This window comes from Bombina bombina, chromosome 3, assembly GCF_027579735.1.
Source record: "Bombina bombina isolate aBomBom1 chromosome 3, aBomBom1.pri, whole genome shotgun sequence".
In the NCBI taxonomy this organism is placed as follows: Eukaryota; Metazoa; Chordata; class Amphibia; order Anura; family Bombinatoridae; genus Bombina; species Bombina bombina.
In genome coordinates this window covers 963,889,309-963,902,820 of record NC_069501.1, presented here as the reverse complement: position 1 = coordinate 963,902,820, position 13,512 = coordinate 963,889,309, and the positions used below count along the sequence as shown (strand labels likewise).

Genomic DNA, 13,512 nt, shown 5'->3' with positions numbered 1-13,512 from the left:
CTTTGGTAGGAGCAGAAAATGGTCGCCAAGCTACACTTACCTATTGCATGTATATTTTGGTATGTTAAGCTTCTCCAATCACGAACAACTCTTAAATAAGTTTTCCTACCCTCACATGCTGATTTGTGAATTTGCAATTTGGAATAGCTTGCTGTTAAATATTAACATTCACTGCTTAACTCTAATACAAGAAAACTGCTAACTGAACAAGAAGAAAGGTGTGGACGGAGCTTAGTGGCCATTTACGGTTGCTATCAAAATATGAATATTTAAGTTTCATGTACATCTTACAAGCTTATAGATGTGCAACCCGTTGCAAGATGCTTGTCTGGTATTTAACAATAAGTGATAAAGAATAAGTATTGGGTCTAGACTGTCCCTTCTAACATTAAAATTGTGAAGAGCTTTAATTTTTTTTTTTTTTTTCACCTGATCTTATGAATGTGATTTGTCATTTTTTTGCCACTTAAAAGTAAAAGTCTTAGCTACCAGTTTGTGAGAAAGTGCTGAGCTACACAAAATGTGTATGGGAGGGTTGATCTGTGTCCCTGACGCATACTTTTGGGTCTCTGCTTTTAAACCTTGTACTACAAAATAAGTCTGTCTTTTTCATACAGGTGGTGAGAGCCCACAAGCCCTTACTCATGGGAATTACTTCTCTACTCTACTGCTAGGAGCAGGCAAATATTCCCAAACCCCAAGAGCTCTATATAAACTCTTCCACCTCACACAAATACCTCAGTCTTTACTTTGCCTCCGCTGGAGGTGGTTGAAGAATAAAGATATGCAGTGTAATTTGTAGAGAGGGGTCTTCAATCTATGTAAGGCCTGGTTCCCCTCAGTGTACAGTGGTTGTCGCAGGGACGTTCTTGGAGTATGGTCTTTTGATTCTATGGTTTTCGCATCATGGGAAATCCTTCATAGTCCCTTTGTAAATTCATCTTCTAGCTCCCTTGACAGATCAATGATATACTGCTATCTCCATTACCTCTGCTGATATGTTTCAGTATATATATAGCCCTGGGACAGATTTTTGCTATTTCATTATTTTTGTGTTTCTCGTTTTCACGCGCCATACTTTAGACGTAGATATATTTGCTAACTTTTTTTTTTTTCTTTTATTGGCCTTTATTTTTTTGAGAACTACTTTGCCCATGTTGCTGCGTTCCTTTTCGTGCGTGGGGGTGCACGCTTAGTCTTTTGGCACTTTTTTTTTTTTTTTTGTGTGTGGGCTGTTTGTCTTAGCGACTTGCATTGAGCTTAGGGGGCTTTGTTTAACCTTTCATCAAAAGCTTAATTTAAGTTTTTTTGTTGCTATTATGGAGCAGTTTGTCCCTAAATCTTCTCTAAAAATTGAGTCACTTTTCTACCAATATCAAGTGTGTTTATTGTAAATCAACTGAAGTATCTTCTTCAGCTCATTTGTAACTCGTGCTTAGATTTTGTTTTCTCATTTTGATCAATCTAATATTTCTAATGTTTCTCAGGGTTGTAATGCACCTACTGTCCTTTACAAACAGTTCCTCTATGAAGAAGTTTATTTCTATGGCGACTTCACAGGCACTAGCTGGCTTTCCTCCTTTTAGCAAACTTAAAAGGTCAGTTCAAGTGGTGGTTTCTGCTAACAATGAGTGTCCTGATATTGGGGACACTGCCGTTTCTTCAGATGGTAAGATTTCCTCTGATGGTGAGGATGCCTTTACCTGATATTGAGTCTGATAATACCTCGTCGTTTTTTATAATTTAATATATTCAGTCTCTTTTTTAAAAAAAAGGTTTTGAATACTTTAGAGGTTAAAAACCCTAAACCTACTGATATTAAACCCTGTAGTCATTTAAATTCAGTCTATAAATCTGTCTATCTCACTGAGATTTTTCCTGATGCTGTTTCTGATTTAATTTCTAAGGAATGGTCTAAACCAGGTGTCTTATTCCTTCTGGAAGGTTTAAAAAATTATACCCTTTACCATCTGCTAATCTGGAGTTATGGGAAACCATTCCTAAGGTGGATGGGGCTATTTCTACCTTGTCTAAACTTATTAATATTCCTTTGGAAGACAGTACCTCTTTTTTTAAAGACCCTTTTGATAGAAAATTAGAATGTTTTCTAAGAAGGTCCTTTTTACATTCTGGTTATATTCTTACACCTGCTATAACTATTGCTGATGTATCTGTAGCTGCTTCCTATTGGTTAGATAGCCTTGCTCAGCAGTGTTCCTCTGATACTCCTACCTCTAATTTATTGACTTTGCTCCAACATGCAAATTATCTTATTGGTGATGCTATATTTGATATTGTGAAAATCAATGTTAAAAGGATGTCTGTCTATTCTTTCCTGGAGGGCCCTGTGGCTTAAATCCTGGAATGCTGAAATGATTTATATATCTCTAGACTGTTGTCTTTATTTTCAAGGAAAGAAACGTTTTAGATTCCATTATTTCTACTTTTACTAGTGGTAAGGGTGCCTTTCTTCCATAGGAAACAATTAAGGCTCCCAGTCATTTGAATTCCTTTTGTCAGAACAAGGAACAGAAATCTGACTCGTCTCAGAAACAAGGTAATTCCAGTGCAGTCTGGAGACCCACTATCAACTGGAATAAGTCTAATCAGGGTAAGTTTCCAAGTCTGCGTGAAGGTGCAGCCCCCGTCCCAGATATTCTGTTAAGGGCCAGATTAAAGCTTTTTCAGGAAGCTTGGTTTCATTCTGCCCCAGATCAATATTATCGAATAGGTTTCAGATCAAGGCCTCCCAGAGGAAGGTTTTTTTTTCTGTCCAATGTTCCAAAGAATCCTGTAAAAGTTCAGCCTTTTCTTCACTCTGTCAGATCTGGGATAAATGGGAGTGATTGTGCCAGTTTCTTTACTGGAGCAAGGGAAGGGATTTTATTCAAATCTTTTCATTGTTCCAAAGAAGGGATGGTATTTTCAGACCAGTTTTAGATCTAAAGACTCTAAATAAGTTTGTAAGGATTCCATCTTTCAGAATGGAAACTATCAGGACTATTCTACCTTTTTGTTCAGCAAGGTCAATTTATGTCCACAGTATATTTAAAGGATGCTTACCTTTATTTTCCTATTCACCCAGAATATTATCAGTTTCTTAGGTTTGCTCTTCTGGAAAGACATTATGAGTTTGTTGCTCTTTGGTCTAGCTACAAAAATCTTTACGAAGCTTCCGAGTGCCCTTTTGTCTATGAACTCAGGGTATTGCAGTGTTTCCTTACCTAGACAATATCTTGGTTCAAACTCAGTATTTCTCTTGTTAAGTGTATCCAGTCCACGGATCATCCATTACTTGTGGGATATTCTCCTTCCCAACAGGAAGTTGCAAGAGGATCACCCACAGCAGAGCTGCTATATAGCTCCTCCCCTCACTGCCATATCCAGTCATTCTCTTGCAACTCTCAACTAAGATGGAGGTCGTAAGAGGACTGTGGTGTTTTATACTTAGTTTATTTCTTCAATCAAAAGTTTGTTATTTTTAAATGGTACCGGAGTGTACTGTTTATCTCAGGCAGTATTTAGAAGAAGAATCTGCCTGCGTTTTCTATGATCTTAGCAGAAGTAACTAAGATCCTTTGCTGTTCTCACATATTCTGAGGAGTGAGGTAACTTCAGAGGGGGAATAGCGTGCAGGTTTTCCTGTAATAAGGTATGTGCAGTTAAAATGCTGCTGATACCGAAGTAATGTAAGTAAAGCCTTAAATGCAGTGATAGCGACTGGTATCAGGCTTATTAATAGAGATACATACTCTTATAAAAGTGTATTTTAAAACGTTTGCGGGCATGTTTAATCGTTTTTTACATATGTTTGGTGATAAAACTTATTGGGGCCTAGTTTTTTCCACATGGCTGGCTTGAATTTTGCCTAGAAACAGTTCCCTGAGGCTTCCCCCTGAGGCTTTATGAGTGGGAGGGGCCTATTTTGGCGTTTTTTTTTGCACAGCAAAAATTATAGACACAGACATCCAGCTTCTTCCTGCATGATCCAGGACTTCTCTGAAGGGCTCAAAATGGTTCAAAAGTCGTATTGAGGGAGGTAAAAAGCCACAGTAGAGCTGTGGCAGTTGTTGTGACTGTTTAAAAAACGTTTTTGTCATTTGTTATTCCGTTTTTGGTATTAAGGGGTTAATCATCGATTTGCAAGTGGGTGCAATGCTCTGCTAACTTATTACATACACTGTAAAAATTTCGTTAGTGTAACTGCATTTTTTCACTGTTATTTCAAAATTTGGGAAAATTTGTGTTTCTTAAAGGCGCAGTAACGTTTTTTATATTGCTTGTAAACTTGTTTTAAAGTGTTTTCCAAGCTTGCTAGTCTCATTGCTAGTCTGTTTAAACATGTCTGACACAGAGGAACCTACTTGTTCATTATGTTTGAAAGCCATGGTGGAGCCCCATAGGAGAATGTGTACTAAATATATTGATTTCACCTTAAACAGTAAAGATCAGTCTTTATCTATAAAAGAATTATCACCAGAGGGTTCTGTCGAGGGGGAAGTTATGCCGACTAACTCTCCCCATTTGTCAGACCCTTCGCCTCCCGCTCAGGGGACGCACGCTAATATGGCGCCAATTACATCAGGGACGCCCATAGCGATTACCTTGCAGGACATGGCTGCAATCATGAATAATACCCTGTCAGAGGTATTATCTAGATTGCCTGAATTAAGAGGCAAGCGCGATAGCTATGGGGTTAGGAGAGATACAGAGCACGCAAATGCTGTTAGAGCCATGTCTGATACTGCGTCACAGTATGCAGAACATGAGGACGGAGAGCTTCAGTCTGTGGGCGACATCTGACTCGGGGAAACCAGATTCAGAGATTTCTAATTTTAAATTTAAGCTTGAGAACCTCCGTGTATTGCTTGGGGAGGTATTAGCTGCTCTGAATGACTGTAACACAGTTGCAATTCCAAAGAAATTGTGTAGGCTGGATAGATACTATGCGGTGCCGGTGTGTACTGACGTTTTTCCTATACCTAAAAGGCTTACAGAAATTATTAGCAAGGAGTGGGATAGACCCGGTGTGCCCTTTACCCCACCTCCTATATTTAGAAAAATGTTTCCAATAGACGCCACTACACGGGACTTATGGCAGACGGTCCCTAAGGTGGAGGGAGCAGTTTCTACTTTAGCAAAGCGTACCACTATCCCGGTTGAGGACAGTTGTGCTTTTTCAGATCCAATGGATAAAAAATTGGAGGGTTACCTTAAGAAAATGTTTATTCAACAAGGTTTTATTTTACAGCCCCTTGCATGCATTGCGCCTGTCACTGCTGCGGCGGCATTCTGGTTTGAGGCCCTGGAAGAGGCCATCCAGACAGCTCCATTGAATGAAATTATTGACAAGCTTAGAACGCTTAAGCTAGCTAACTCATTTGTTTCTGATGCCATTGTTCATTTGACTAAACTAACGGCTAAGAATTCCGGATTCGCCATCCAGGAGCGTAGGGCGCTATGACTTAAATCCTGGTCAGCTGACGTAACTTCAAAGTCTAAATTACTCAACATTCCTTTCAAGGGGCAGACCTTATTCGGGCCTGGCTTGAAGGAAATTATTGCTGACATTACTGGAGGCAAGGGTCATACCCTTCCTCAGGACAGGGCCAAATCAAAGGCCAAACAGTCTAATTTCTCCAACATAGGTGTGTCCGGTCCACGGCGTCATCCTTACTTGTGGGATATTCTCTTCCCCAACAGGAAATGGCAAAGAGCCCAGCAAAGCTGGTCACATGATCCCTCCTAGGCTCCGCCTACCCCAGTCATTCTCTTTGCCGTTGTACAGGCAACATCTCCACGGAGATGGCTTAGAGTTTTTTAGTGTTTAACTGTAGTTTTTATTATTCAATCAAGAGTTTGTTATTTTGAAATAGTGCTGGTATGTACTATTTACTCAGAAACAGAAAAGAGATGAAGATTTCTGTTTGTATGAGGAAAATGATTTTAGCAACCGTCACTAAAATCCATGGCTGTTCCACACAGGACTGTTGAGAGCAATTAACTTCAGTTGGGGGAACAGTGAGCAGTCTCTTGCTGCTTGAGGTATGACACATTCTAACAAGACGATGTAATGCTGGAAGCTGTCATTTTCCCTCTGGGATCCGGTAAGCCATGTTTATTACGATTGTAAATAAGGGCTTCAAAAAGGGCTTATTAAGACTGTAGACTTTTTTTGGGCTAAATTGATTGATTATTAACACATATTTAGCCTTGAGGAATCATTTTATCTGGGTATTTTGATATAATAATATCGGCAGGCACTGTTTTAGATACCTTATTCTTTAGGGGCTTTCCCAAAGCATAGGCAGAGCCTCATTTCCGCGCCGGTGTTGCGCACTTGTTTTTGAGAGGCATGGCATGCAGTCGCATGTGAGAGGAGCTCTGATACTTAGAAAAGACTTTCTGAAGGCGTCATTTGGTATCGTATTCCCCTTGGGGCTTGGTTGGGTCTCAGCAAAGCAGATACCAGGGACTGTAAAGGGGTTAAAGTTCAAAACGGCTCCGGTTCCGTTATTTTAAGGGTTAAAGCTTCCAAATTTGGTGTGCAATACTTTTAAGGCTTTAAGACACTGTGGTGAAAATTTGGTAAATTTTGAACAATTCCTTCATGTTTTTTCGCATTTGCAGTAATAAAGTGTGTTCAGTTTAAAATTTAAAGTGACAGTAACGGTTTTATTTTAAAACGTTTTTTTGTACTTGTTATCAAGTTTATGCCTGTTTAACATGTCTGAACTACCAGATAGACTGTGTTCTGAATGTGGGGAAGCCAGAATTCCTATTCATTTAAATAAATGTGATTTATGTGACAATGACAATGATGCCCAAGATGATTCCTCAAGTGAGGGGAGTAAGCATGGTACTGCATCATTCCCTCCTTCGTCTACACAAGTCTTGCCCACTCAGGAGGCCCCTAGTACATCTAGCGCGCCAATACTCCTTACTATGCAACAATTAACGGCTGTAATGGATAATTCTGTCAAAAACATTTTAGCCAAAATGAACACTTATCAGCGTAAGCGCGACTGCTCTGTTTTAGATACTGAAGAGCATGACGACGCTGATATTAATATTTCTGAAGGGCCCCTAACTCAGTCTGATGGGGCCAGGGAGGTTTTGTCTGAGGGAGAAATTACTGATTCAGGGAACATTTCTCAACAAGCTGAACCTGATGTGATTGCATTTAAATTTAAGTTGGAACATCTCCGCATTCTGCTTAAGGAGGTATTATCCACTCTGGATGATTGTGACAAGTTGGTCATCCCAGAGAAACTATGTAAAATGGACAAGTTCCTAGAGGTGCCGGGGCTCCCAGAAGCTTTTCCTATACCCAAGCGGGTGGCGGACATTGTTAATAAAGAATGGGAAAGGCCCGGTATTCCTTTCGTCCCTCCCCCCATATTTAAAAAATTGTTTCCTATGGTCGACCCCAGAAAGGACTTATTGCAGACAGTCCCCAAGGTCGAGGGAGCGGTTTCCACTTTAAACAAACGCACCACTATACCCATAGAGGATAGTTGTGCTTTCAAAGATCCTATGGATAAAAAATTAGAAGGTTTGCTTAAAAAGATGTTTGTTCAGCAGGGTTACCTTCTACAACCAATTTCATGCATTGTCCCTGTCGCTACAGCCGCATGTTTCTGGTTCGATGAGCTGATAAAGGCGGTCGGCAGTGATTCTCCTCCTTATGAGGAGATTATGGACAGAATCAATGCTCTCAAATTGGCTAATTCTTTCACCCTAGACGCCACTTTGCAATTGGCTAGGTTAGCGGCTAAGAATTCTGGGTTTGCTATTGTGGCGCGCAGAGCGCTTTGGTTGAAATCTTGGTCGGCTGATGCGTCTTCCAAGAACAAGCTACTTAACATTCCTTTCAAGGGGAAAACGCTGTTTGGCCCTGACTTGAAAGAGATTATCTCGGATATCACTGGGGGTAAGGGCCACGCCCTTCCTCAGGATCGGCCTTTCAAGGCAAAAAATAAACCTAATTTTCGTCCCTTTCGTAGAAATGGACCAGCCCAAAGTGCTGCGTCCTCTAAGCAAGAGGGTAATACTTCTCAAGCCAAGCCAGCTTGGAGACTAATGCAAGGCTGGAACAAGGGAAAGCAGGCCAAGAAACCTGCCACTGCTACCAAGACAGCATGAAATGTTGGCCCCCGATCCGGGACCGGATCTGGTGGGGGGCAGACTCTCTCTCTTCGCTCAGGCTTGGGCAAGAGATGTTCTGGATCCTTGGGCGCTAGAAATAGTCTCCCAAGGTTATCTTCTGGAATTCAAGGGACTTCCCCCAAGGGGGAGGTTCCACAGGTCTCAGTTGTCTTCAGACCACATAAAAAGACAGGCATTCTTACATTGTGTAGAAGACCTGTTAAATATGGGAGTGATTCATCCCGTTCCATTAAGAGAACAAGGGATGGGGTTCTACTCCAATCTGTTTATAGTTCCCAAAAAAGAGGGAACGTTCAGACCAATCTTAGATCTCAAGATCTTAAACAAGTTTCTCAAGGTTCCATCGTTCAAGATGGAAACCATTCGAACTATTCTTCCTTCCATCCAGGAAGGTCAATTCATGACCACGGTGGATTTAAAGGATGCGTATCTACATATTCCTATCCACAAGGAACATCATCGGTTCCTGAGGTTCGCATTCCTGGACAAACATTACCAGTTCGTGGCGCTTCCTTTCGGATTAGCCACTGCTCCAAGGATTTTCACAAAGGTACTAGGGTCCCTTCTAGCTGTGCTAAGACCAAGGGGCATTGCTGTAGTACCTTACTTGGACGACATTCTGATTCAAGCGTCGTCCCTTCCTCAAGCAAAGGCTCACACGGACATTGTCCTGGCCTTTCTCAGATCTCACGGATGGAAAGTGAACGTGGAAAAGAGTTCTCTATCTCCGTCAACAAGGGTTCCCTTCTTGGGAACAATAATAGACTCCTTAGAAATGAGGATTTTTCTGACAGAGGCCAGAAAAACAAAACTTCTAGACTCTTGTCGGATACTCCATTCCGTTCCTCTTCCTTCCATAGCTCAGTGCATGGAAGTGATCGGGTTGATGGTAGCGGCAATGGACATAGTTCCTTTTGCACGCATTCATCTAAGACCATTACAACTGTGCATGCTCAGTCAGTGGAATGGGGACTATACAGACTTGTCTCCGAAGATACAAGTAAATCAGAGGACCAGAGACTCACTCCGTTGGTGGCTGTCCCTGGACAACCTGTCACGAGGGATGACATTCCGCAGACCAGAGTGGGTCATTGTCACGACCGACGCCAGTCTGATGGGCTGGGGCGCGGTCTGGGGATCCCTGAAAGCTCAGGGTCTTTGGTCTCGGGAAGAATCTCTTCTACCGATAAATATTCTGGAACTGAGAGCGATATTCAATGCTCTCAAGGCTTGGCCTCAGCTAGCGAGGGCCAAGTTCATACGGTTTCAATCAGACAACATGACAACTGTTGCGTACATCAACCATCAGGGGGGAACAAGGAGTTCCCTGGCGATGGAAGAAGTGACCAAAATCATTCTATGGGCGGAGTCTCACTCCTGCCACCTGTCTGCTATCCACATCCCAGGAGTGGAAAATTGGGAAGCGGATTTTCTGAGTCGTCAGACATTGCATCCGGGGGAGTGGGAACTCCATCCGGAAATCTTTGCCCAAGTCACTCAGCTGTGGGGCATTCCAGACATGGATCTGATGGCCTCTCGTCAGAACTTCAAAGTTCCTTGCTACGGGTCCAGATCCAGGGATCCCAAGGCGGCTCTAGTGGATGCACTAGTAGCACCTTGGACCTTCAAACTAGCTTATGTGTTCCCGCCGTTTCCTCTCATCCCCAGGCTGGTAGCCAGGATCAATCAGGAGAGGGCGTCGTGATCTTGATAGCTCCTGCGTGGCCACGCAGGACTTGGTACGCAGATCTGGTGAATATGTCATCGGCTCCTCCTTGGAAGCTACCTTTGAGACGAGACCTTCTTGTTCAGGGTCCGTTCGAACATCCGAATCTGGTTTCACTCCAGCTGACTGCTTGGAGATTGAACGCTTGATCTTATCGAAGCGAGGATTCTCAGATTCTGTTATCGATACTCTTGTTCAGGCCAGAAAGCCTGTAACTAGAAAGATTTACCACAAAATTTGGAAAAAATATATCTGTTGGTGTGAATCTAAAGGATTCCCTTGGGACAAGGTTAAGATTCCTAGGATTCTATCCTTCCTTCAAGAAGGATTGGAAAAAGGATTATCTGCAAGTTCCCTGAAGGGACAGATTTCTGCCTTGTCTGTGTTACTTCACAAGAAGCTGGCCGCTGTGCCAGATGTTCAAGCCTTTGTTCAGGCTCTGGTTAGAATTAAGCCTGTTTACAAACCTTTGACTCCTCCTTGGAGTCTCAATTTAGTTCTTTCAGTTCTTCAGGGGGTTCCGTTTGAACCCTTGCATTCCGTTGATATTAAGTTATTATCTTGGAAAGTTTTGTTTTTAGTTGCAATTTCTTCTGCTAGAAGAGTTTCAGAATTATCTGCTCTGCAGTGTTCTCCTCCTTATCTGGTGTTCCATGCAGATAAGGTGGTTTTACGTACTAAACCTGGTTTTCTTCCAAAAGTTGTTTCTAACAAAAACATTAACCAGGAGATTATCGTACCTTCTCTGTGTCCGAAACCAGTTTCAAAGAAGGAACGTTTGTTGCACAATTTGGATGTTGTTCGCGCTCTAAAATTCTATTTAGATGCTACAAAGGATTTTAGACAAACATCTTCCTTGTTTGTTGTTTATTCCGGTAAAAGGAGAGGTCAAAAAGCAACTTCTACCTCTCTCTCTTTTTGGATTAAAAGCATCATCAGATTGGCTTACGAGACTGCCGGACGGCAGCCTCCCGAAAGAATCACAGCTCATTCCACTAGGGCTGTGGCTTCCACATGGGCCTTCAAGAACGAGGCTTCTGTTGATCAGATATGTAGGGCAGCGACTTGGTCTTCACTGCACACTTTTACCAAATTTTACAAGTTTGATACTTTTGCTTCTTCTGAGGCTATTTTTGGGAGAAAGGTTTTGCAAGCCGTGGTGCCTTCCATTTAGGTGACCTGATTTGCTCCCTCCCTTCATCCGTGTCCTAAAGCTTTGGTATTGGTTCCCACAAGTAAGGATGACGCCGTGGACCGGACACACCTATGTTGGAGAAAACAGAATTTATGTTTACCTGATAAATTACTTTCTCCAACGGTGTGTCCGGTCCACGGCCCGCCCTGGTTTTTTTAATCAGGTCTGATAATTTATTTTCTTTAACTACAGTCACCACGGTACCATATGGTTTCTCCTATGCAAATATTCCTCCTTAACGTCGGTCGAATGACTGGGGTAGGCGGAGCCTAGGAGGGATCATGTGACCAGCTTTGCTGGGCTCTTTGCCATTTCCTGTTGGGGAAGAGAATATCCCACAAGTAAGGATGACGCCGTGGACCGGACACACCGTTGGAGAAAGTAATTTATCAGGTAAACATAAATTCTGTTTTTCGTGCCTTTCGAAATTTCAAGGCAGGAGCAGCATCAACTTCCTCCGCTTCAAAACAAGAGGGAACTGTTGCTCATTCCAGACAGGCCTGGAAACCTAACCAGTCCTGGAACAAGGGCAAGCAGGCCAGAAAGCCTGCTGCTGCCCCCAAGACAGCATGAAGGAACGGCCCCCTATCCGGAAACGGATCTAGTGGGGGGCAGACTTTCTCTCTTCGCCCAGGCGTGGGCAAGAGATGTTCAGGATCCCTGGGCGTTCATCTTTCAAGGTTATCATCAAACCAGATAAAGAAAGAGGCATTCCTAAGCTGTGTGCAAGACCTCCTAGTAATGGGAGTGATCCATCCATTTCCGCGGACGGAACATGGACAGGGATTTTATTCAAATCTGTTTGTGGTTCCCAAGAAAGAGGGAACCTTCAGACCAATCTTGGATCTAAAGATCTTAAACAAATTCCTCAGAGTTCCATCATTCAAAATGGAAACTATTCGGACCATCCTACCCATGATCCAAGAGGGTCAGTACATGACCACAGTGGACTTAAAGGATGCCTACCTTCACATACCGATTCACAAAGATCATCATCGGTTCCTAAGGTTTGCCTTTCTAGACAGGCATTACCAATTTGTAGCTCTTCCCTTCGGGTTGGCCACTGCCCCGAGAATTTTTACAAAGGTTCTGGGCTCACTTCTGGCGGTTCTAAGACCGCAAGGCATATCGGTGGCTCCGTATCTAGATGACATCCTGATACAGGCGTCAAGCTTTCAAATTGCCAAGTCTCATACAGAGATAGTTCTGGCATTTCTGAGGTCGCATGGGTGGAAAGTGAATGTGGAAAAGAGTTCTCTATCACCACTCACAAGAGTCTCCTTCCTAGGGACTCTTATAGATTCTGTAGAGATGAAAATTTACCTGACGGAGTCCAGGTTATCAAAACTTCTAAATGCTTGCCGTGTCCTTCATTCCATTCCACGCCCGTCAGTGGCTCAGTGCATGGAAGTAATCGGCTTAATGGTAGCGGCAATGGACATAGTGCCATTTGCGCACCTGCATCTCAGACCGCTGCAATTATGCATGCTAAGTCAGTGGAATGGGGATTACTCCGATTTGTCCCCTCTACTAAATCTGGATCAAGAGACCAGAGATTCTCTTCTCTGGTGGCTTTCTCGGGTCCATCTGTCCAAGGGTATGACCTTTCGCAGGCCAGATTGGACGATTGTAACAACAGATGCCAGCCTTCTAGGTTGGGGCGCAGTCTGGAACTCCCTGAAGGCTCAGGGATCGTGGACTGAGGAGGAGAAACTCCTCCCAATAAATATTCTGGAGTTAAGAGCAATATTCAATGCTCTTCTAGCTTGGCCTCAGTTAGCAACACTGAGGTTCATCAGATTTCAGTCGGACAACATCACGACTGTGGCTTACATCAACCATCAAGGGGGAACCAGGAGTTCCCTAGCGATGTCAGAAGTCTCAAAGATAATTCGCTGGGCAGAGTCTCACTCTTGCCACCTGTCAGCGATCCACATCCCAGGCATAGAGAACTGGGAGGCGGATTTTCGAAATCGTCAGACTTTTCATCCCGGGGAGTGGGAACTCCATCCGGAGGTGTTTGCTCAACTGGTCCAACGTTGGGGCAAACCAGAACTGGATCTCATGGCGTCTCGCCAGAACGCTAAGCTTCCTTGTTACGGATTCAGGTCCAGGGACCCGGGAGCAACGCTGATAGATGCTCTAGCAGCTCCTTGGTTCTTCAACCTGGCCTATGTGTTTCCACCGTTTCCTCTGCTCCCTCGACTGATTGCCAAAATCAAACAGGAGAGAGCATCTGTGATTCTGATAGCGCCTGCGTGGCCACGCAGGACCTGGTATGCAGACCTAGTGGACATGTCATCTCTTCCACCATGGACTCTGCCTCTGAGGCAGGACCTTCTAATACAAGGTCCTTTCAATCATCCAAATCTAATTTCTGAGACTGACTGCATGGAAATTGAACGCTTGATTCTATCAAGGC

General features: G+C 43.2%; 1 protein-coding gene across 1 annotated transcript in view; it reads left to right on the top strand.

Annotated features, from left to right (window-relative positions):
- Positions 1–13,512, top strand: part of SUCLA2 (succinate-CoA ligase ADP-forming subunit beta) — a 406,626-nt gene that overhangs the window by 107,725 nt on the left and 285,389 nt on the right. The window contains exons 4-5 of the mRNA XM_053705501.1: positions 1,488–1,669; positions 2,178–2,319. Coding sequence (XP_053561476.1) covers positions 1,488–1,669; positions 2,178–2,319 — 324 coding nt within the window. The remainder of the gene's footprint in view (positions 1–1,487; positions 1,670–2,177; positions 2,320–13,512) is intronic.